At 42.5% G+C, this 24,588-nt stretch overlaps 1 protein-coding gene and 1 pseudogene across 1 annotated transcript in view; both read left to right on the top strand.

Annotated features, from left to right (window-relative positions):
- Window positions 1-3,048: 3,048 nt before the first annotated feature.
- Window positions 3,049-8,509, top strand: LOC114629288 (annotated as a pseudogene).
- Window positions 8,510-10,766: 2,257 nt separating this feature from the next.
- Eml5 (EMAP like 5) overlaps window positions 10,767-24,588 on the top strand; it is a 122,485-nt gene continuing 108,663 nt past the window's right edge. Inside the window, exon 1 of the mRNA XM_028777286.1 lies at window positions 10,767-10,963. Within this exon, the coding sequence (XP_028633119.1) occupies window positions 10,767-10,963 (197 nt within the window). The remainder of the gene's footprint in view (window positions 10,964-24,588) is intronic.

Below are 24,588 nucleotides of genomic sequence, written 5' to 3'. Positions count from 1 at the left end.
CCAGCAATTGTAAACACAGCCTCGGGGGCACCATGATGGAGAACAGCAGTCACCACAGACACCTTAGAGATTCTTATGTTTATGCCCTCTCAAGAGTCCCCAGAATTCCAAACATAAATTATCCGCAGCTAGCAAAAATTATGCCCCTCCTAGAGCAGGAAACAATCACAGTTAGTGGCCGAGAACAATCTGAAGCAGCCCCATATCCCACAGCTGGGATTAAAACAAAAACATTCACATAACGTGACTGAATTTTTTAAGAAACCAAAATTCTCTCTATAGGGACTTTATTGATTGGGGCAGAGGTCTTCTTTAGACACCTCCTGAGCCTTAGCACTGGGCTTGCTGCTTGCTGCTCATATCAAGGTTGTGGTAGGTATGGGAAGAGATGCTGGGTTCTTTTTGTTTAACCTTTAAGGCTTTTGGGTGGGGTTTTCTTCCCACAATGACTCTGTCATCAGAACAAATACTATCTCTTCTTCCTAGATGGTCAGTATCTAGAGTATCTGCATTTGCCTTTGCAGAAAATATCTTCCTGTACCAAAATTAGCTTAAGGTTTACATTCACTTGGTACAACTTATGGGAAATCTATTTTGATATCTTTTCTGTATCCATTTCTTTAATGTAGTAAGGCTTAGTAATGAATACAGAGCAGAAAAATCTCTTTTAATAAAAGCATGTTCAAAGCTGGATGTGGAGGCCAATTTCTGTAATCCTAACACTTAGGAGACAGAAGTAGAGGGATCAAGAGTTCAAGGCCAACCTCATCTACAGCCAGCTAGCACTACCTGAGACTCAGTCTCAGAAACAAAGAATAATGCAAATTCAATCCAAAATCTTATTTTAACTTCTTATTTATGGTGTATTGCTTGTTTATATTTTCCTTTGTTGTTAAAGAGCTGTGTGTGTGTGTGTATGTGTGTGTGTGTGTGTTTTATTTTTCTGAACATAAATCATTTAAAACATAGTATGTATGCTAGATTCTAGATTACTCCCCATAGTACCAGACCTCATGATTTACACATGCACACTATGGTATAGGTTTTTAGCCTTTTTCTTTCTGTAAACTGCTTTTCAAGGATAGAACTTTTGGTGATGTCCTTGAAGGGATTAGAAATGTAAAGCAACTTGAAGTAATTCAGCAATAATGACCGAAAACCACTTCAACAATATGTGACGACTTTCTGAGTCTCTTCCAGTATTCACAGTTACTGCACCTTCCAAACCTTCAGCATAATCGTTCGAATGTAACTGTTTATGGACCTGGAAATGTACTGTTAATTCACTGAGCAAAGGGTTCTCGTGTGTTATTAGATTGATGTCAAGGTACACTGCTTAGTATGTTTACTAACACTCCTGTCTGGAAGACAGGAGATCAGAGATCAAGCTGCCAGAACAACCAGTTCCTTCTGAGGAGTGTGATGAAAGAAATGGGTTGATTCCTTCCGCGCCTTTCTGCTAGCTTCCGATGGGTGTAGGAATCCCTTGGCATTCTTTAGCGCATCTCTGCCGTCATCATTACATTCTCCATCTGTGAGTTTCTGCATTCAAATTTCCCTTTGTGTAGGGATGCCAGTCTCTTTGGACTCACCCTACTTTGGGGTAAATCTTTTTATATCTACAATAACATCTTTTCCAAGTAAGGTCAAATTCTAGAGAACTAAGGATTCGGGTTTCAACCTGTGATTACTGGGTACTGGGGAACACTATTTCACCCCCTAACAGGATGGCATACAATCCACATCAGGACTTGGCTTCAAATCCAATAGGGATTTACCATGTTAGTAGTAGTAGATAGTTGAGATTATAAACCTGTTGCTGTAAATCTCGAACCCAAATATGACCAGTCAATAAACACACAACTCAATAATTATGAATATAAGCTGCACGCCTAGATTAGGCAGATTAACCACTACACTACTCTATTCCCCAGCTATGAGACCCTTGTAATTTGAGGGTTTTCCAAGTTACGGATTTGTCCTTCCACCTCCTGCTCCTCCGTTATCTTCTCCTCCGTAGTCTTCCTCCTCTGTCGTCCTTCTAGGAAAGCGGAATTGCCATCAGAATACAAGGCCGGGGCTATCCACAACATAAACCAGCATACAACTGTACCAGGAGTGTGTCTGAAGCTCGGGAAAAGCCTGGTAATTTAAGGGCTGATCACTGATGGAGGATGACTGGACATCAGGGTTAGCTCTGAACAGGGACAGAGTAGCTGGGGCTCAGACTGCTAAAACAGGTTGGAAGTTTGGGGTGGCACAACGTCAGTCCTTTATTTTATAAACAACTCTGCTCTGCCTAGTTTGTTTTATATAACTTTTGTTATAGTTTTAGGCATGGCCACAACAGAGTCATTGAAAAGTTGAGTGGGTTCGATCAGTAAAATGTTTGTCTTGCAGGCATGGGACCTAAGTTCCGGGTTCGTTTCCTAGGATCCATGTTGAAACCAAACCAAACCAACAATAGTAGCGACAACAACAGCTGAGTGTGATGCTTGTGTGCTTGTAATCCCAGTACTGCGGAGGCAGAGACAGGCAGATCCCTGGGACTTTCTGAACTGCTCAGGGGTGAACTTCAAAGAGTCAGCCTGTCTCAGAAAAAGACAGATGAAGCCTGAGGAATGATTCCCAAACTTGCCTTCTGACATCCACAGCCGCCCGTGCGTATCTCCGTGCACGCACACGAATATGAACACCCGTCACATACGTACACACTCACACAAACTGTAACTATCATGTTGAATTGGAGATGGAGAGATAGATGGGTTAAGAGACCTGGCTGTTCTTCCAGAGGACCAGGATTTGATATCCAGTACCTACATGTCAACTAACAACTACAGGGTTCCGTGGGATCCGATACTCATTTCTGGCTAATACAGACAATAAATATAATATCTAAAAGTTTTAAAAATTAAGCTTTTGGCCTTTGTAGTCATCTTTCAGTCACTCACCAAAATGATAAACATAAGAGGCAAGTGCAGCCAGCGGTACCCGCGATGTGTTCTCCAGGCCTTCTAGGAAACATGACCTGTTCCTTTGTCCACATACATGCGGATCTATAAAAAGGGTGATATGGTAGACGTCAAAGGAGTCAGCATGTTCAAAAAGGAAAACGGCAAAACAGGAGGCGTCTACAGCATCATGGGGCGTGTCTTGGGCAGCATCGTAAACAAGCCAGTTTAGGGCAAGAGAACCTGCCAAGAAAATTAATGTGCAGATTGAGCCTATTCTGCACCCTGAGAGTCATGACAAAAATCAGTGAAGGAAAACCATCAGAAGAAAGGAAGCCAAAGAGAAAGGCACCTGAGTTCAGCTGAAGCACCAGCAGCCTTCTCCACCCAGAGAAGTACAATATGTGAAGTCTGACCAGAAAGGACCCTGAGCTGGTGACCTGCAGGAGTCCCTCTGAATTCAGCTCTTAATGTACAAAAAGACCTAGACTGCTAACAATTTTAAAAAAATAAAATAAGACGTTCTGTGGCAATTGTTAGATTTTCACGCATAGCTTGGAACAGACCACAGCAGACCAGACGGTTCCACAAGGTGGGGGTTATTAAGAGAGAGAGAGAACAGAGAAGTAGAGGAGTAGAGGCCGGCCATGACCACATGGAGAGAGGGGAAAGGGAAGTGGGGAGGGGGCATAAGAGGCAACCTGCAGGCGCGGGAGTAAGGGGGCAAGAGAGAGAGAGAGGAGGGGCCAAGCAGCCCCTTTTATAGTGGGCAGGCCTACCCAGCTGTTGCCAGGTAACTGTGGGGAGGAACATACCTGGCTATCACCAGGTAACTGTGGAGGTGGAGTTTAGACAGACTACTAACAGCAATTCCCTATGAATTAGCAAGTTTAACATGGCTGGAGCTCCAGGCTTATTTTCTTATTAGAGTCCTTGGTTTCCTCTGATCCTTTTCTGACAAGGATCTTTTCCTGGGACATTGCTTCCCACACAACAGCTCAGAGGAGAAGCAGCCTTTCTTTCATTAAGGAAAAGAAAGGAAAGAAATATACCCAACCATTTGTGAGTAAGTAGTGGATTTGTCATCTCTCTGCCTTCATGCACCCTCATCTTCCTGGAGGTACCAATTCGTCCTCATCCCTCACACAGGATTCTTCTGCCCACAGCCAGCTCCTTTAGCATTTCCTCTTCTGGGCCAAGCACCCATTCAGGTCTTTCTCCCAAACAAACAGAATTCTCTTCTTGCAAGAACTTCTGAAAAATAAGGTTCTCTTGTTACATGTATTTTTAAAGGCTCTCACAAAACGTACCCAGAATAGTTTTTAAAATTACCTGTATCACACATCTTGAAGTGTTGTTATCTTTTGTTCCAGTTGTCATTATATAACTGGGCACATCATATTATAGAAAGTTGTCAATACTGCCAGAATGTATCAGAATTTTTTCCAGTGATTTTTATAATATTTTTGCCATATTGGCTGGATGAGTTTGCTTAAAATTCTTCTGGTTAGGCATTTTGGAGTCAACATTGTTATTGTTATTTTCCTAACATATGTGATAGTAAATGCTTTTTTTAAAAAAAAAAATTCTGAGCTTAGTAGGTGCTAGGCAAGCACTGTTATAAATTTTTATTTTTATTGGTTTGTGTAACCGTCCTGGCTGTCCTGGACTCACTTTGCAGACCAGGCTAGCCTCGAACTCACAGAGATCTGCCTGTCTCTGCTGCCTAAGTGCTGGGCTACCAGTGTGCACCAGCACACCAGGTTTCTCTCTGCTATTATATTGGGATAAATTCTCCGGGGGGAACTGATGAGCCGAAGAAGGTTATCATAAATTCCCAGACGCAGAATTTCCTTTCTACAGATAATTCAAGCACTCAAGAATTCAGGCTCTAAAGAAGAGGTAATTGAAATTTGGACTGAACTATGGCAGTGGGGGGCTGGGAGAGAGAGGGTGTTGATGTAGAGACAGGGATGGGAGTCAGCGAGGACTTGGTAGCCATGTTTGGGCGGTGGGAAGCCTTGAGGATCAGAAGGAAACTCATCCTGCCCATCTACATAACTAAGGTAATACTGATTTTTTTTAATTACTATAAAAAGAGGTGATGGTTAAGGTGTGCAGATGTGCAGGAAAAGATAATTTGGAATGGGACTTATTTGGATTATATGCCAATTTTTAAAAGCTTTGGGTGGAATCTAATAAGCTTGTGGAATCATTGTTCTCAGGCAGGGGACATCTGTTGTTTTTGCCAGTCTGACATCTGTCTCTCCTTCACAGGAGGAATTTCGGGTGTCAGTCTGGTTTAGTAGGAGCCTTGTCTCAAAAGCTGCATCTATTCACACCTGTTTTAAATTAAATTGCAGGTGTCTTTGGTTTGGTAGATGAAGACAGGGGACGATAGCGCATCCAAGTCAGCCCCAAGGATGGCTAGTGGCATCCATCCCTTCTTAATCTGCTGATACCACTGGAAGGCTGGGTCTTTCCTATCCTCTCTTCCTGTGGCTTTGACCCACCTGGCAGTGCTCTGTGGCTTCTAAAGGGGATCCACAGCTCAAGTCAGCTAATTAGAGACCATGAAGTTGACCATGAAGTTTCCAGGGCACGGCCAAAAAAAATAAAAATAAAAACAAATAGCCCGGCAGCGGTGGCGCATGCCTTTAATCCCAGCGCTTGGGAGGCAGAGGGAGGTGGATTTCTGAGTTCGAGGCCAGCCTGGTCTACAGAGTGAGTTCCAGGACAGCCAGGGCTCCACAGAGAAACCCTGTCTCGAAAAACCTAAAACAAACAAACAAATAAATAAATAAATAAATAAATAAAGCTATTTCCACAGAGATTCCAAGCTAAGGGGTATTGGTCTATAGAGGAAGCTGTTGGCAATTATTTTGCTTGTCTGACAATTGAACCAACACCAGGTAAATCTGGGTTGATTCTAATGACCTGGTTCTGATTCTAATGATTGGCATCCTAGCTTTCAAATACATTAATGTACTTTTCAGTCTTTTGAGACATTATAATTCTCTTTAATCTTAAGGCAGTTGGAACGAATTTCAATCACGTACAACCAAATAAATTCTGACCAATACAATAATATAGTACAAGTATCAGAAAATGATTGTTTTCAGATAAAAACAAGAGGTGTCCTATTGTAAGTACATAATGTTTTGTTTTATATTTAATGATTGAGCTAGAAATAAGGGATGTCTGTGTTAGGTTCTGTACACAAATAAAAATGACCAAAGGCATGCTTGTAGAAATTAAAACATTATTATAATGTATAACTGCCTGTAGCCAGTAGCTACAGTATCATAAATTTCAGCAATGCATGTTTCACATGTTTTACTTCATGCGTGTATATGTGTTCGTGTATGTACACATGCACATTGACACGCCTTTGCATGTATGAGTAGAAGTCAGAGGTGGATGTTGAGTGTCTTCCTCTGTGTATCTTATTATCTTTTTAAAATCACATTTATTTTTTTTGTGACTATCAGGGGCACATGTATAAGTGGGAATCAGAGGACAACTTGTGAGGGTTGTTTCTTCATAATACATGGCTCTCAGGGATCAAACTGTGGTTGTCAGACATGGCCACAAGCTCCTGCTGAGCCCAGGTTTCACTGAACCTGGGCCTCAATCTTTTTAGCTAGGCCTTATGGTCAGGGAACCTCCAGGGTACATCTATCTCTGCCTCTTAGCATTCAGCTTTTATGTGGGACCTGGAGATCCGAAGGTCAGTTCTTACACTTGTGCAGCAAGCGCTTTACCTTCTAATTCATCAGCCTGTTGCTGATCTTACATTCCTTTTATAGGCTGGAGGATACATATCACGGTGCTGACAACTCCATTTGCTTGAATTTTAGAATATACTTCACCTATTTGGAATATCTAGCTTCGGACTAGGACTTTGCATTTCAAGAGACAGATATCCGGTGCTGGGGCCACTGTTGCCAGGCCCAGAATCTGCTGCTGCTCGCCCCCCACCCCTACCCTGTCATCTTGCCTGTCGTCCTCACCCCCACTCCCCTACCCCCCCAACCCCCGCCGTGCACTAGTGGTCTCAAAAGATTCAAAGGCCAAGATGGCAATGCTCAAGGACTGTGGGACTGTATAAGGGTATCCTGGGTCATGGTTGAGCAGATACTTAGAACCCCGAGATTCTCCGTGGAATTCTGCAGAGAACCGGCAGGAGTTCGGTACCTCCCATCATCTAGGATCCTGAAAACAGCCACATTTCCATAGAGTCACATAGGCCAGGTTTTAGGCCTCAGGCCCTAGAGATTTACATACTAATGAAGGCCAGAGGGCAGAGCAAATTAAACATTCCTCCCCCAGATCCTCCCCTAATCCTCCCCCTTCTCCCTCCCTATATAACTTGGGACTGCCCTGAGTTTTAGAGGGTACGCCTAGATCCACCTATTATCCGTCATGTCAATAAACCTTTTTGGAACCAAGGACTTCCTCGTGTTACTGGGGCCTGCCGCCGCCAAGGCCCTCAGGCCGCTGGAACCGTAGGATCTTCTTCCCTGATGTGGGACCCGCCACGGCGGCGCAAGCTTGCGCCGCTGTGGCGGCCTTTTTTAAATTTTCCCCACAAAGGACCAGCTGATTGTGAATCTTCTTAAGGAAGAACAGGTTCCCCAGAACAAGATTACAGTTGTTGGGGTTGGTGCTGTTGGCATGGCTTGTGCCATCAGAATCTTAATGAAGGACTTGGCAGATGGGCTTGCCCTTGTTAATGTCATGGAAGACAAGCTAAAGGGAGAGATGATGGATCTCCAGCCTGGCAGCCTTTGCCTTAAAACACCAAAAACTGTCTCCAGCAAAGACTATTGGCAAACTCCAAGCTGGTCATTATCACAGTGGGGGCCCGTCAGCAATAGGGAGAGAGCCAGCTCGATTTGGTCCAGTGTAACGTGAGCATCTTCAAGTTCATCATTACCCACATTGTGAAGTACAGCCCACACTGCAAGCTGCTTATTGTCTCAAATCCCGTGGATATCTTGACCTACGTGGCTTGGAAAATCAGTGGCTTTCCCAAGAGCCGAGTTACTGGAAGTAGAGGCAATCTGGGTTCCATTACCTGATGGGAGAAAGGCTGGTAGTTCACCCGCTGAGCTGTCACGGGTGGGTTCTGGGAGAACATGGCGACTCCAGTGTGCCTGTGTGGAGTGGCGTGAACGTTACCAGCATCTCCCTTAAGTCTCTGAACCCAGAACTTGGCACTGATGCAGATAAGGAGCAATGGAAGGATGTTCACAAGCAGATGGCTGACGGTGCGTATGAGGTGTTCCAGCTGAAAGGTTACACATCCTGGGCCTTTGGCCTCTCTGTAACAGACTTGGCCGAGAGCATAATGAAGAACCTCAGGCAGGTGCATCCCATTTCCAACATGATTAAGGGTCCCTATGGAATCAATGATGATGTCTTCCTCAGTGTCCCCATGTATCCTGGGACAAAATGGAATCTCAGATGTTGTGAAGGTGACTCTGACTCCTGAGGAAGAGGCCAGCCTGAAGAAGAGTGCAGACACCCTCTGGGGAATCCAGAAGGAGCTGTAGTTCTGAAGTCTTCCCAGTGTCCTAGCATCTCACTGTCCAAGCTGCAGCATGGTTTCTATGACGACCACACACTTCTTATCTGAGCTGTGGTTAGTACAGTTGTGTTGAGGTGGTCTGGGGAAAAAAATTCTCAGTTCCCACAGCTCTACTCTGCTACTAAGTGGTACTTGTGTAGTGGGAACCTGGTTAGTGTGACAGTCATACTGTCTGCAAGACACACTACCAACTGTGCAGGCTTTAATTATCCTGTGAGCTTGCTGCACTGCTGAGCCACCATCATGCCTAGGCCAATGAGTTCCCAGCTAGCCATAACCTGTCTCCAGTGTGTAAGTCTGTTATGCATATCTTGTGCATAAATGTTCTATAGGATATTTTATGTATTATATATGTATTATCTGTAGTGTACATTGCCATGTTATCTGAAATGTAAAATCTGCATATGGGTGATGGAACCAACCTACCTCAAGTGTCATTGCCAATGAAAGCACCAAATAAACCTTGAACAGTAAAAAAAAATAAATAAATAAAGACAGATTACCAAAGGATTATTGTTCTTTTACTTAAAAGGTCCACCTGATGTCTACTTGTTGGTCCAAGTAGACTATCCAGGGTGTGGTTGCCACATTATATGTGCATGACTTTCAGAAAGTGATAATACCTCATCCAAGGTAAAAGTTTCACTGACCTCTCTGCCATGACATACTAACAGATTGCATAGAGAACTGCTTTCTTCCCTTGAGTATTCATGAGTGCCTCAGTCATCTCTTTTGTTCTTAAGTTGTCATTTGAGGATGGCTTAATTAAGAATGTTTTTGCTTCAAACTCTACCCATGGGTCATTAAAAATTGCAATGGAAAATATGATAATAGGAAAATAAATTATTTAAATCTATCATTAATCTGAAGTTCTTAAATATGTATCATGGGAATCTCTAAAACATTGTGTTGAAAAAACTCTGTACAGAAAGAATTTCTTATGCTTCTACACCCTTCCTCATAAAAATTATATGTAGCTCGTGATTAATATTTCACAGATGTACAGCAACAAATATTTAATTTTTTTCTAAGCATATTGCTTGAATTTACATAGTCAACATCTCTTTCAGGCACAGTCTACCTGATCACAATTATTTAGACCATCTGATTTCACAATTACCCTACAACATGCCCTTCTTCATTTTAATTAAGAAATAATTGCTGCTAAACAAAACAGCAACTGAAAGATCCGCCAGCCAAGAGGGGCTTGGGGGTTTTGGTGGGGGCAGTGATGCACATTTGTAATCTCAGCATTCAAGAAGCAAAACTCAGGAGGATCGTGAGTTTTGTGTCCTGTTCATCAACAGTAGCAACACATCCAGGACTATTTATTAGGACATTGTATTTAATGTGTCAAAAGTATAGGTTAGGTTTTATTCTTGCCAAATTTCTGGACCAGAGAGCACCATGATAAGTAAAACACACAGATAAAGTATGGAGGAGATGAGTAAAGAATGAAGTTAACATTCCCGTGTTAATTCATAGGCATAGGAAATGGCTGAGGTCACGGTAAAAGGGCGTGCGGGATTCCCCAGAGATTCTTGAACCAGAAAACCTAGCAACAGGAATCCAAATCTGAGGGGCTGGGTGATTAATCCAGGTCCCGCGAGGAGTAGGAACGGGTGCTTAGATCTTGGAAGGGAGGCCTACAGGTTAGCAACAACAGTCTGATGGTGAGCCGGGAGCTCCTAGATTCTGCTCAACTCCGGGAGGGGCGGGGGCTACCTGGGAGGCGGGGCTAGCTGGCGGGGCGGGGCCGCGCGTCTCCGCCCTCCCGCCACTCAGCCGGGCTCGGGAGCGCGCGGCGCGGCACCGGCGGGCTGAGGAGGCGAGGTAGCGGCTAGACCGGAGCGCCTCAGGTGACCCGGGCGGGAGTCCGGTGCGCGGGGCCGGCTGAGAAGGAGCGGGCTGGAGGCGCGCCCCCCGTCCCCCTTCCTTAGCTTGGTTGTCTCCCAGCCTAGGCGCTGGGCTGAGGGGACACGGCGAGCTCCCAGACGCGCGAGGCTCCCGGCCGGCCGGCGGCGCTCGCGGCCCTCAGCATGTTCGGTGAGGCGAGGCTTTTCCTCCCGCCCGTGGGCTGAGGCGGCGGCGGCCACGCAAGCGAGATGCACCTGCCGGGCTCGGCTTAGAGGAGCGTCCCGGCCGCCAGCGGGAGAGCTTTCGTCACCCGGCCCCGGCGGCGACCGCGGGCCCGAGCCGCAGCGACGGGTGGGCGCACCGACATGGCGGCTCGGAGCGCCCCGAGCTGCCACCTGCGGCTCGAGTGGGTGTACGGCTACCGGGGCCACCAGTGCCGCAACAACCTCTACTACACGGCGGCCAAGGAGATCGTGTACTTCGTGGCGGGGATCGGCGTGGTGTACAGCCCGCGGGAGCATCGGCAGAAGTTCTACCGCGGCCACAGCGACGACATCATCAGGTACGGGCTCGGGAAGGCGGGGGAGGGTGGGATGGGGGTGGCACCGCTGTCACCCCTGCCGAGTGCTCTTGGAGTTTGCAGCTGCAGCCTGTCCTTCTAAAAGTCGTGACCGTTCTCGCAAAGGAACATCACCCGGGAAAGCAATGTGCATCTATCTGGTTCTGAGCCCACCCACTTACCCACTCCGATTTCTGCGTCTCCCTATTCTAAGGGAGCCTCTTTGGGATCCTAAGGACGCTCCGCAGGCCAGTCGCTTTAATGGATTTGTGACCTTTTCCGTTCCGTCAACATCAGGATTTTAGACCCCGTGATTGGTTTCTTGTCAAAAGGAAATCTTACTTAGCTAGGGATAGGAAATACTTAACAGAAGACCAAGCTCTGCAGTACTCAACTCCTGGACATAGTTATTAGTTCAAATTTCACTATCAGCAATTATCAGCAGATAGCAAAGAAACTCTCAAGGCAATTCACTGGAGGTTAAAATTCGCATGCTGGAAGGCAATTTGAGGGTATGTCTTTTATGAGAAATAACCCCACACTGATGTCCAATTCTGTTTATTTCATCAAAGTAATCTTAAATTTACTTTCCTATTAGTAATTTCAATCACAGGGTGTGTGCATCTTGCTCTTTATTGATCTGAGTCTTAACGTTGGCCGTGATGTTTGGTAAGCTGTACGTGTACAGGGTGATTTTCAACATTTCAGAAGAACTTTCATGTTCAAGTTAGGAGCGTTTGAATTGATTCAAGCACATTTCTGTCTTCTACCAAAGTGAATGTATTACGGAAAAATTTGAGAGTGTGTTTGTGCTGTTGCTTCTGAGTTCTTGACACGGGTTCTGTGAACAGGCATATTTATTTCTTCATGGATGTTTCAAGTTAGACACTTGAAAATCAGTATAGTGGGTTGATGCAGCATAAGCAAGACGCCCTGGTGCTGAAACTCCACGAGGTTGTGTTATTTTTGGTTCTCTGTTTGTATATAAGAGGGAGGGGGGCTCAGGCAAGCAGAAAGTCGGATAGTATGGAGCAAAGTAAAATAAACAGAATTTAAAATTGTAGAGAACGGAAGGTGTGTCGAGAGCTTTTATTATCATTCACTTGTTTTTTTTTTTTTTTTTTTGGTTTTTCGAGACAGGGTCTCTCTGTGTAGTCCTGGCTGTCCTGGAACTCACTTTGTAGACCAGGCTGGCCTCGAACTCAGAAATCCGCCTGCCTCTGCCTCCCAAGTGCTGGGATTAAAGGCGTGCGCCACCACAGCCCGGCTCATTCACTTGTTTATTAGACACGGCAGTGAAGGTTTTCTGGATTCCAGGTTTTGGAAAGGAATCTGACAAGCAGTTTTATTTTTCTCAATTTAGGAATTTTCTGTTGTGGTGATGGTCAGGGCTTGAGACCCAGGGAATGTCCAAAATCACTAATTTGAATAGAAGTTATAGTAATTGCCAATCTTACTATTTGCCTCAAGAAGAGAGTTATTTTCCCCCCAGTCCTGTCACGTTTGTCCTTTTCTATGGGTTGGGTCTCTCTAGCTTTACAAAACTACATGAATAGCTTTGAGTAGCAGCCTCTCTCCAGGTATTACCAAGTTAAATTAAGTAAGTGGTGAGGGTGTGAAGGATATGAGTGCAAGAGCTGATTTGTATGGAAGTTCCCCAAAACTTGACGGGTGAATTTGAGTGGAGATGAAGTTATGTCTTCATACTTCTAGCAGTAGTTAGAAGCTGTGTTATATGCCACACTGCTTGAATTTTATTTATTTATTTATTTATTTATTTATGGTCATACTGCAGATGGAACACAGCGCCTCACAAATAGTTAAGTGCTGGATCACTGAGCTACACAGACTGTGATTCTTATATTTTCTTTGAGTAAACCTTAAGGAAGGTTGTACTTTTTCCTTCTGTAAAAGTTGTGCAACCCATATACGCATCTCAAAACACTTCAAGTTACAAACATACTGTACATGTCTGTGATTTGATGCAAATGATACATTATTACATAATTTATGGCAATTTAAAAAGATCCCTTGCAAAGTTGTCATGGGCAGTAAAATCTAAACCATACAGTGTAGTAAAGATTGTGGCACAAATTTAATATAAAACTAAGAATGTAGTTGAAAAAAATCAAAGTACTTTGGAAATTGTATTTCAGATTGTAATGACAAATTTTTCTTGTGAAATAAAATAGTCAAACACTAAAACTTGTTTTTTTTTTTTTCAATTCAGTGCTTGACCTGTAAGCACAGACCATTCCAGTAATTTCTCATGTATTTAACAGCAGAAGATACAGCATTCATACATGTAACAGTTGGTAGAAAACAATGTTATGTTAGCCTTAATGAAAATATTTTCATCAGTTTTACTTCTATATCTGCTTAAAATTTACTTGTCATTTGTTGGTGAAATATGACTTTAGGCTAAGACTGTTCTGAAGTTAACTGGTAATTGTCATTTGGTTTTAAAACTGTAAATGCTATGCCGGTTGTAAAGTTTGAATGCTTCTGTAATCTTACTGTCTTCCAGGATAGCTCAAGGCGGTTCTGTATGACATCACATTTTATTACATCCTTACATTTGTCTGCCTTCTTTTCCCCTTATCTGTGTGTACTGTACTTCTCTATTCATTATTCTTCTACTGCTAATTAATCCAATAACTTGTTTATACTTAGAAGTGAACTTTAATGCCAAAATAGTACAGGATGTTTTCTGTGTGTGCTCTCACCCGCGTGCATGTTTTTCAAGTTCTGTTGTTTCAATTTCTCTATTAGGTATCTGCAACAGTTTTTAGACTGTTATGCTATATTATGAGTTCTGTGTTTAGGGTAAGGTGCTTATCAATGGCCTGGTTTGTATTTTGAAACTTTTGCCAACTGGTTTTCCCAAAGGATCTGATAGCTTTTAAATTATATTTTTCTTGTTATTTATTGCCCACTAACATTTATTTTGCAAAGTAGTGGATGTTATCAAAAGTTTTCAAATCATGTATACAGGGAGAATCATGGATGGGATATAATTAATTTGGCATGCTTTCATATTAGCCTCTGGTTGACTCAGTTGTCACATTTTATAGATCTTGAAATGTTTTCAAATTAATTCCTTCAAAAGACTTATTTCTCCCTCTTTTCCTTAAAGACTCAGCTTTAGTATTTGGGGAACAGTACTCTCATATGTTGTGCTCTTGGGTTATAACAGAATATCTGAAGGTTGTTTTACTACTTTCACCACCCCTTTCCACATTTATTTACCTTGGTTCTGTTTTGCTGTAGGCATTTCTCTCAGGGTCACCAGTGACTTACACACTGACAAATCCAGTGGCTAGGTGTCAGCTCACATCTTTTTGAATTTTTATTACCACTTGACACATTTGATCATGGCCACCTTTTCAAAATACTTCTCCCAACATTTAAAAGTTGATACATAAAACTAAAAATTGTATGAATCTTGGTGTGTGTATATATTGATTAATGTTTAAGTCTGTAAAAATGTTTCTGGCCTTAAACCTTTATCATTTTTTTTGGTGAAAACATTAAATTTTTTTTCTAGTTTTATGAAATACAGAGTCCATTTTTATTAACTGTAGCCACCCTACTGTGCAGTAGCATACCAGATTTCTTAGTCCTAACCATAACGTAGCACTCACTGATCATCTTTTTTTCATTCTTCCCTCTGCATTGTTTTTCCCAGTCTCTTGTAACAACCAGTCTATTCCCAAAATTATATGAAAGAAAGAATCAACTCGATATATGAGTACAATCTGCAGTTGTTTTATTCCACTTAACAGTTGATCTCAAATTCCATCCATGTTATCAAAATGATAGGATTTTGTGCTCTGTCTTAGGGTTTTATTGCTGTGAAGACACACCACGGCCTTGCCACCTCTCAAAAAGGAAGGCATTTAATTGGGACTGGCTTATAGTTCAAAGGTCTAGTCCATTATTGTTATAGCAAAAAGCCTGGCATCATGCAGGCAGACATGGGGCTGGAAAGGTAGCTGAGGGTTCTACATCTGGGTCTGCAGGCAACAGGAAAAAGACTGTCAGCCACTAGGCCTAGTTTGAACTTCTGAGACTTCAAAGCCCATCCACTAGTGACATACTTCCTCCAACATGGCCACACCTCCTAATAGTACCAACCCCTATGAACCTGCTGGGGGCCATTTTTGTTCAAACTACCACATCCTCTTTATGGCTAATAGTTTTTTAGTGTGTGTGTGTGTGTGTGTGTGTGTAGCTAAGGAGAAAGAAGCATGACTGTAGCATTTTAGGTAGGTGCTCTGATAGGGCAGAAAGGAGACCTCACTGTTATGACGATAAGCTAGAGACTGAGAGCTCAGGAACTACACTGTGTAGGAATCTGAGTAAAGGATAGACTATGCAGAGGGACTCTTTTCTATGGAAGCTCTGAAGTAGAAGTCCTAGTGGATTTGAGGAACAGTAAGAGAATTGTTGTGGCTGGAATATTCTGAACATGGGCTCAGTGAAATAAAGATGAGATAAGCAGATTATGTAGGACCTTGTTGAGAGTTTTGGCCTGCTCTCTCTGAGACTGGAAGTTGTTTGGATAAGCACAGCCCCCATAGGCTCATTGATTTGAATGCTTAGTCATTAGGGAGTGGTACTACTTGTGAAGGAATAGGAAGTATCTTGTAGGAGTCTTGTAGGAGTAGGTGTGGCCTTATTGAAGCAAGTGTGCCACTGGGGTGGGCTTTGAGGTTTCGAAACTCAACCCAAGCCCACTATCTGTTTCTTCCTGCTGCCTTTGGATCTAGGTGTAGAACTCTTAGCTACTTCTCCAGCACCATGTCTGCCTGTATGCTGCCATGCTTCCTGCCCTGCTAAAAATGGACTAAACCATCTGAAACTAAACAAACTGCAATTAAATGCATTCTTTTATAAGGGTTACCATGGTTATGTTGTCTCTTCACAGCAATACAACACTGACTAAGACAACTATTTAATAAAGTTATTGGCTTAGAGAATAACTGTGACGCGCGCCCACCTCACCAGCAAGGAAGACATGGCAACACACCAGGATCCTTCCGCAGCAAACGTTTATTCCAAATGAAAAAGAGGAAAGACCCCGGGCCCGGAAGAGGCACTGTTTATATACCCTTGGCATGGCGTGTTCACTTCTGATTGGCTGCTTACTCGTTACCCGCCAAAACGCCCTGGGATGGGCTGTGACTTGGCGCTTTTTTACCATAGCACATGCGAGGTTTACTTGTTTACTTGGAGGAGCACCGGATGCCAGCGCCATCTTGTAATGGCGAATGCTGTCAGCACAAGCCGCGGCTTTCCACAAATAACAAAGTCACAGTGGCTTCTGTATTCAGAATTTCCTGGAGAAGAGAGGCAGTAGGGAAGCAGGGAAAGCACTGAGGGGACCATTGTAGTGTTTCATTCCGGGAGTGTTGGTGGCTTGGGCCAGTCCTGAGATAGTGGGAGGAGCAACAGGGAAAGCAGTGAGAAAGACAAAATTCTGGCTGTATTTTAAAGATGGGAGCAGTATGATTGACTAATGAGTCATATGCAAATTATAAGATAAAAAGGAAGACAATCATGATCATAGAAATTTTGATCAGAACATTTGGAGAATTAGAGTTAGCAGCTACTGATTTGAGAAAGATTGTGGGAAACATTTTCTGTTTGGGAAGGAAGGAAGAAATCAGAAGCCCTGTGTTAGAAGAGTTCAATGGAGAAACCTCATAGACAAGTAAGTAGGGTTATAAATTAGACAGCTGGACATGTGTGTCTGTAACTCAAGGAAGCAGTCTGGTATGGCTAGTATAATCAGGTGTTACCAACATGTAAGTAGTAAAGCCATGAATCTCAATGAAATCACCAAGTTAGCAAGTATAGACAGAGAATGGATCTGAAAGTGGATTTCTGTTGTATTGCAATATTCAAATGGTGGGGAGATGAAGACTGAAGTAATAAAAGTGTGGCCAGAGGAGGAGAAGGGAAAGTGAGATTATGGGGGACACCAGATATGACCAAGCCTGCTTCCCATTGGTCAAGGTGTTAGCTGTCTTGTGGTTATTACATTACAATGACAAGACTTGGCCTGGAGACCATTATGCTCAAATGATAAGGGGAAGAAGTCAAAATGGGCTGTTAGTAATACAAAAATGCTAGCACCCTTTAAGATTTATTTAAAACAAAGAACCAAACAATGGCATGTGGCTGGAAGCTCTAGATTCTTACTACTCACAGTATGATCTTTAGATTAACAATAGGAACATTACCTGAAAACTTATGAGAAACACAAATTCTCCCCCCCACCCAAACCATTCTGGAACTCACTGGAAATAAGGATTCTTTTTTTTTTTTTTTTTTTTTTTGAGACAGGGTTTCTCTGTGTAGCCCTGGCTGTCCTGGAACTCACTCGGTAGACCAGGCTGGCCTCGAACTCAGAAATCCACCTGCCTCTGCCTCCCAAGTGCTGGGATTAAAGGCGTGCGCCACCTCGAACTCAGAAATCCACCTGCCTCTGCCTCCCAAGTGCTGGGATTAAAGGCGTGCGCCACCACCACCCCCCGGCTAGAAATAAGGATTCTTATGTCTTACACAACAAGTCACCTTGCCATAGCTGTGACACAATACCTGAGAATGGAATTTAAAATGAGGAAATCTGTATTTTTGCTTATGGTTTTTAGAGATTTCAGTTGAAGGTTGGATGGTCTTTTTTTTGCTTAGGGCCTGATGCAAGGGAGAATATCATGGTGCAGTGTAAATGGCAGAGGAAACTGCTCACTGTAGGACATCTAGGAAGCAGGTCGTGGGGAAAAGAAGAGGAGCAGCAGAAGGAAAGGGCAAATGAGCAAGAGGGAGAACAGGCAAGGAGAGGAGGGAGAGGGAAAAAGTTATCTGGAAATTGGGCACCATCCTCACTTCCCAACTAAAGAAGGCATTCGTTCCTTCTCCTTCCCATTATATTGAATCTATTTCTCTGTGTTCTCTGCAAATACTTTATCAGGATCAACAATACTAGACACTGCCCCTAGTGTAAAGGTAGTGTTTCATATTCATTTCGCTACATGGTTGGGGATGATAACGGCACAGGTGGTTTTTACTAGTATGTTTCTCATAGTATTGAACTTAACTTTTAGTGATGTCTCCAGATCTAACTACTTCAGCGATTATCATCTATAGGCAGTGTGGTTCACCAAAGACCAGGGTATAATTCCAACCTAGAGTGGAAAGAAGAAGGCTCATGTGTGAAGACTAACACCAGAGTTCACATTTGGTTGAGTGAGACTTTGCTGGTTGTTAGCTAATGAACAATGGATTTAATGCATAAAACATGAGACCTCATAGTAGAAATCTTATCTGGAACTTGAGTGCTAGATTGAGAAGCTAAGCCTTTATAAAAGGTAGTTTTGATAGCTATGTTTTTAAAAGACTATATAGAAGTTTGAAATCAACATAATAGGCATTATGAAAGATTTTCTAGGTTTTCTCTTAGAGTATATGCTCTATTATATATGCTATATGTAATATGTAGAGTATGTTTTTGCTTAATATTATAACAGAAGCTTTTCATAATATGAAAAACTCTCTATACTTTTAGGTGGTGTTTAAGTTTTTACTGTTGTAAATGATGGGATGAAAGCATTTCCATTAGGGCTTTTCTTTGTTGAGAATTAATTTATTCAAAATTTCTTTTTAACTTTAGCGGCTTCTTTGGGAATTCAGTTAATAAACATTGATTTAATAACTACAAGGACTAATCATTGCTTTAGGCACTTAGGGTTAGAAATGAATAAAAAAAAGGGGTGTGTGTGTGTGTACACAAGTACAAAGCCTCTGTCCTATTGGTTGGTGTACTGGCTGGTTTTGTGTGTCAACTTGACACAAGCTAGAATTATCACAGAGGAAGGAGCCTCCCTTGAGGAAATTTCTCCATGAGATCCAGCTGTAAGGCATTTTCTCAATTAGTGATGAGTAGGGGAGGGGAGGGCCTAGCTCATTATAGGTGGTACCATCCTTGGGCTGGTAGTCCTGGGCTTTATAAGAAAGCAGGCTGAGCAAGACAGGGGAAGCCATCCAGTAAGCAGCACCCCTCCATGACCTCTACATCAGTTTCTTCCTCCAAGTTCTGGCCCTGATGAGTTCCAGTCCTGACTTCCTTTGGTGATGAACAGCAGTGTGGGAGTGTAAGGTGAATAAACCCTTTCCTCTCCAACTTCCTTCTTGGTCATGAAGTTTTGTGCAGGAATACAAACCTTGACTATGACAGTTGGCTTATGTATTTTAGTGGAAAGAGTAAGATCATACATATACAAAAGTGATTTTAGATAGTTGATCATTACTGGAAATGTATTAGGATAATGTAATATGTTCTGTAACATATTGAAATGACTGAGTAGTTAGAGCTTGTCAGTACAAGATATGTTTGCCCTAAAGGATGAGTGAGGCGAAGATTTTGGAGATCATTCTAGACAAAAGCCTTAAAAAGCACAATTATCTTGACGTTTTTATGGGACAGAAGGGAGTATGTGGCTGGAGTGGACAGGAGGGGAGATAGTGTAGGTTAAGGCTGGAGGACATCTTGAGGGACTCCATCCAGGTAGGATTTTATTCTAGATCACTGGGAAGCAGTTGGAGAGTTTTAACCAAGTGGATGGGAAGGTCAGATTTATGTTGTTCTAAGAGATGACCCTGGGGCCAAAGGGATGACTCAGCAGGTAAAGATGCCTGCCATACAAGCCTGACCACCTGAGCTTGACCCCCAGAAGCCAAGCCAAAGTACAAGTACAGACTCCACAAAGTTGTCCTCTGTCTGGTCTCTACATACAGTCTGTTGCATGCCCTACTCCCTGTGGGAAAACTCTGCTAATTAAGGTTGAAGTCCACCATGACTAGGTAGCGTCTGGGCTCAACACAATATGGGAAACTTCTTTCATTAGCAGGACTTCTTCTCTGACCTTATCTGGGGAATTCTAAGCCCCCACCTATGCTTCTACCTGAGGAATGTCATGTAGCCTCAATTAGATTACAGGATCTTTCCTTTCTCCTAATAAGAACCTGTTCAGCCAGCACCTGAGATGCTTCCCCATGCTAATGAGGCATTTTAGGTACCCTAAGCCCCAGGCCAATGACTTTTGCCTATTCTGGATGTCTCGACCCCCAGTTCTCCAAAACTTTATAAGCCTTGAATAACTCTAAGTAAAGTTGATCTGCCTCCTGTCCTAGTGTAGTTATTCACCATATGTACTCACAGAGCTTCTGAACCCTCATACCCCAGGGTGGTGGATGGGGGAAGACCCAGGGAGTGTGGCTAGGGGAACCCCACAACTCACAGTAAAAAATAAGTGAAAAAACAGTTTTCTTTTAAAAAAATCATCCAGGCTATATTGAGGAAAATCTGAAGAGAGCAATAAAGAAAAGAAGAGTGGGTGATCAGAAGGCTGCTGAAGTAGTCCTGGTATAAGGTGAATGCTGGCCAGAATGAAGATTATACCAGAAAAGATAAGGGTGAAGACAGAGGCAATAAGACAGGCCAGTGGAGTCTTGTAAGGAGTGAGAATGGAATTTAGATTCTTGATCCAAGCAATAAACTGCTTCAGGTTTTAGCTAGAGCAGTAAGACAAGAGAATAAAGGGGATTCAAGTAGGAAAAAGATGTCAAAGTATCCCTGTTTGCAGATGATAGAATTCTCTGTTTAAAAGACCCTAAAGACTCCACCAAGGCCTCTTAGAACTGAGGGACACTTTCAGCAAAGTGATAAAATACAAAATTAGCACATAATAATAAGTAGTCTTTTAATATACATATGACAAACATACAAATATACTGAAAAAAATTAGGGAAACAATCCCATTCAACACACAAAAAAACCCCCATTCCTGGGAACCAGCCTACCCAAAGAAGTGAAAGACTTCTACATTGAGAACTTTAAGACACTGAAGAAAGAGAGTAGTATACCACAAGATGCTCATGGATATTGTCAGGGTTAATATTGTGAAAATTGCCATCCTACTTAAAGAAGTCTACTGATTCAAGCATCCCCAATAAAAATACTAGGACCTTTCTTCACAGACAGAACAAACAATCTTACAATGTGTACAGAGGCACAAAAGACCAAGAGCAATCACATCAGTCCTGAACAAAATGCCTCATAGGAAGCATTGCCATACCTAGTTTTAAATTGTATTACAGACCTATGGTAATAAAACCGGCATTGTACTGGCATAAAAACAGACACATATAGGTCAGTATAACTATGGCTACTGGATCTTTGGACAGAGATGTCAAAACTACACGTCACAGGAAAGACAACATCTTTAACAAGTGGTACTGGGAAATCTGGATTTCAACATTCAGAAAAATGAAACTAGATCCTTACTACTCATCTTCACAAAGTACAACTTCATATGGATAAATTACCAGCTACATATGTGGTAGGGAGTTAGTGTCTAGAATGTATAGCTAACTAAACAACAACATCATCAACAAAACTAATCACCAAGAAAACAACCCAGTTTTTAAAATGGGCCATGGAATGGAACAGAACTTAAAAAAAAAAAAACTTGAAAATTGCCAGTAAACACTTAAAAGTATTCAACATCCTTAACCATCAGTGTAGTGTAGATTAAAACTACATAAAGTTTCTAGTATTATGTATGTTTTTCCCTCTTGTTGAACAGACCTTATATTCAAGTAACTGTTAGTTACTGCCAACATATATTTCTATATGGCTATGCTGATCATTATGGGACATAGCTGTCATAGCTGGGTAGGACTGTTGGTTGCTTTCCTGTCTTGGAAACTTGCATGATGGTTTCTGGTACCATGAAAACTAGTCCTAAGAAAGGAGACTTTCAGATCAGATCTAGCTCAGGACCTATGGGTTTTGTCCAAAGTACAATAGTGTCTTTGTCAGTAGGAACTAACCTTCCACTTCTAGGAGGCAACAAAGGGCAACAATAGGCTGTAATGTTTTGGGAGTCTCTTGAACAGCTCTGAGCAGCAAATCAAAAGGGGGCTTCTATATCAGAGAGGCAGTACCTATGAAATTTTATCAGACTTCATGTTTAAACAAAACCTGAACAAGGAGGACATCAGTGGACATGCTAAATGGAAGGGGGAAAGCCTGCAGGGACTCAATCCTAGACAAAGAACTGTGGAGACTGGGGGATTCTGAGAGTGGGAGAAATAGTTTTCTTCAGGGAAGAGCCTTCCAATTGGTATCCAAATTCATATTTATGAATATATATATATTCATTCGTTTTATATACATATACATATATATATATATATGTATATGTATATGTATATGTATATGTATATGTATATGTATATGTATATATATATCCAAGAATTTGAGAGCAAACAAGAGTAGAAAAGTACCTTTTATTCTCCTGAAGCAATTGTTATCTCCATGACTTACTGCCTCAGTCTGCTAACCTAAGCCTAGTCCTGGAAACTTCTGGCCTCCTTACAGTCTAATCTAGGCCTAGAATGTTTTCAGCTTCTGAGTCTTACTGCTGAATAAAGTCACCTTGTTCTTTCTGAACTCTGGATGGCTGGTCAGCTCAGCTGTTCTGGCTCAAAACTCTTCTCTGGTTCAATCTGGCCTTTTCTCTTGCCCTTTGACCCTTTGCTTTGATTAGCTTCAAACTAACTCTGGCAATCTGTTCTAATCATCTGGTTCCTTCTCATTCTCTGGCCCCATTATATATTTACCTGGATATAGCTGCTTCTCTCTCTGCAACTGTCCCAGTAAACTGCCTCCTCTCCCTTATTCTCTCTGCACTACTCTCTTAAATGATATCTCTCAGACACTGAGCCACCAACCAGGCAGCATACACTAGCTGGTCCAAGGCTCCCAACACATATACAGCAGAGGACTAACTGTTCTGGCCTCAGTGAGAGAAGAGAAACCTAACCCTTGAGAGACTTGAGGTCCCAGGGAGTAGAGAGGCCTGGCAGGGGTGGGATGGGGAAGTGGAGTGGGAGGTGGGGACATCCTCTTGGAGACAGGGAGGAGGAGGAATAGGATGAGGAACTGTGGGAAGGTGGACCAGGAGGGAGGTAATAACTGGACTGTAAATAAAAAAGTAATTTAAAAAAAGTAGCTTCCTAATCCTCTCTTTTCTTTTGAGAATTGAGCATATCCTACTCTGTCAAATCTTTCTCTGATTCATCACTTTGTCTGCCACTCAATTAGACATTACTTACAAACATGTGTGCTTGCTTCTACAAACTAAATTTACCTTCATTGGTTGGCATTAAAGATGTATGCTAAGGGCATGTCTGTATTCCAGTCAGAGGGATTAAAGGTGTGTGCGACAACTAGATACAGTTCCTTCTCCTTCTCCTTCTCCTTCTCCTTCTCCTTCTCCTTCTCCTTCTCCTTCTCCTTCTCCTTCTCCTTCTCCTTCTCCTTCTCCTTCTCCTTCTCCTTCTCCTTCTTCTGTAAATAGCACAAGCTCGGGGTTCACAGTGTGATCAAATATTCTGAAACACAAGGAGGTGCATAGGGGGAGTTGAGAGAAGGAAAGGAAAGGGAGGAAAATTATTTGTTTACATTATAATTTAAAAATAAAATTATTTTAAACTACTTTAAGATCCCATCTTATCCCAGAATGACAAAGACTAAAATTAAAATGAAGAAAAAGAAAAACAAGTGACAACAAATGCTGGCATAGATGTGGCAAAAGGGGAACTCTTTTACATTGTTACATAGTGCTAGGTCTTGTTTACTACAACTCTGACCTTCCAGACAAGATGTGTTCACTAGTGCAATAGTGGCAAAACTATGTGTATTAGTCAGTGTTTTATTATGGTGAAGAGACACCAGCAACTGTTATAAAGGAAAGCATTTAATTAAGGCTTGCTTACAGTTTCAGAGATTTAGTCCATTGACATCATGCTGGAGAGTGTGGAGGCATGGTCCTAGAGAAACAGCTAAAAGTTCTACATCTGGATCCACACACTGCAGGAAGGGCAAGCGCCTCTGGGCCTGACTTGGGCTTCTGAAACCTCAAACTCATCCCCAATGACACATTTCCTTTAACAAAAGGCCACACCAACTCCAACAAGGCTACACCTCCTAATTCTTCCAAATAGTGACACTCCCTGGTGACCAAGCATTTAAGTCTATGAGATCATGGGGACTATTGTTATTAAAATCACATCCTGCGTTTGGAGGTAATTAACCACTCTCTTGATTGGTTTTAAGGCCTGCTTCACAGGAGGGAATTCATCCTCATACTGCAGACATGATCAAAACCCATGCAGAGGGAAGTCATAGGTTCTTTTGGAGAACCCATTGATGCTGATGGAGGCTGGGAGGAGTGCTGTTAAATGCTGTCTCTGGTCATGACATAGCTCTTCGTTGTATAGCATTTTCCTCAGAATCGAAAATTCCTTCTCAAAGGGAAGGAGAGGCTCATGACACTTGAGAGATAAACACATGATCATATATATGTCTGGGAGAACAGAAACTTGGAAGATTCTTGAAGGCCCTTTGTCAGAGCATGAAAAGGAATAAAAGATGGATGGAGGAGACTAGCTGAGCTGGAGGGAGAGTCTCAGCTGCTGCAAGCTGTGTAGACAGCAAGCTGTAGAGAGCTCCTAGTTTGCAGCCTTTGTGAGTTGTCACCAGTGTTGGGGCAGGC

This window comes from Grammomys surdaster, unplaced genomic scaffold (assembly GCF_004785775.1).
Source record: "Grammomys surdaster isolate TR1022 unplaced genomic scaffold, NIH_TR_1.0 279, whole genome shotgun sequence".
Classification (NCBI taxonomy): Eukaryota; Metazoa; Chordata; class Mammalia; order Rodentia; family Muridae; genus Grammomys; species Grammomys surdaster.
Note: the sequence above shows the minus strand (reverse complement) of the source record. Positions and strands in the feature narration are given on the sequence as shown.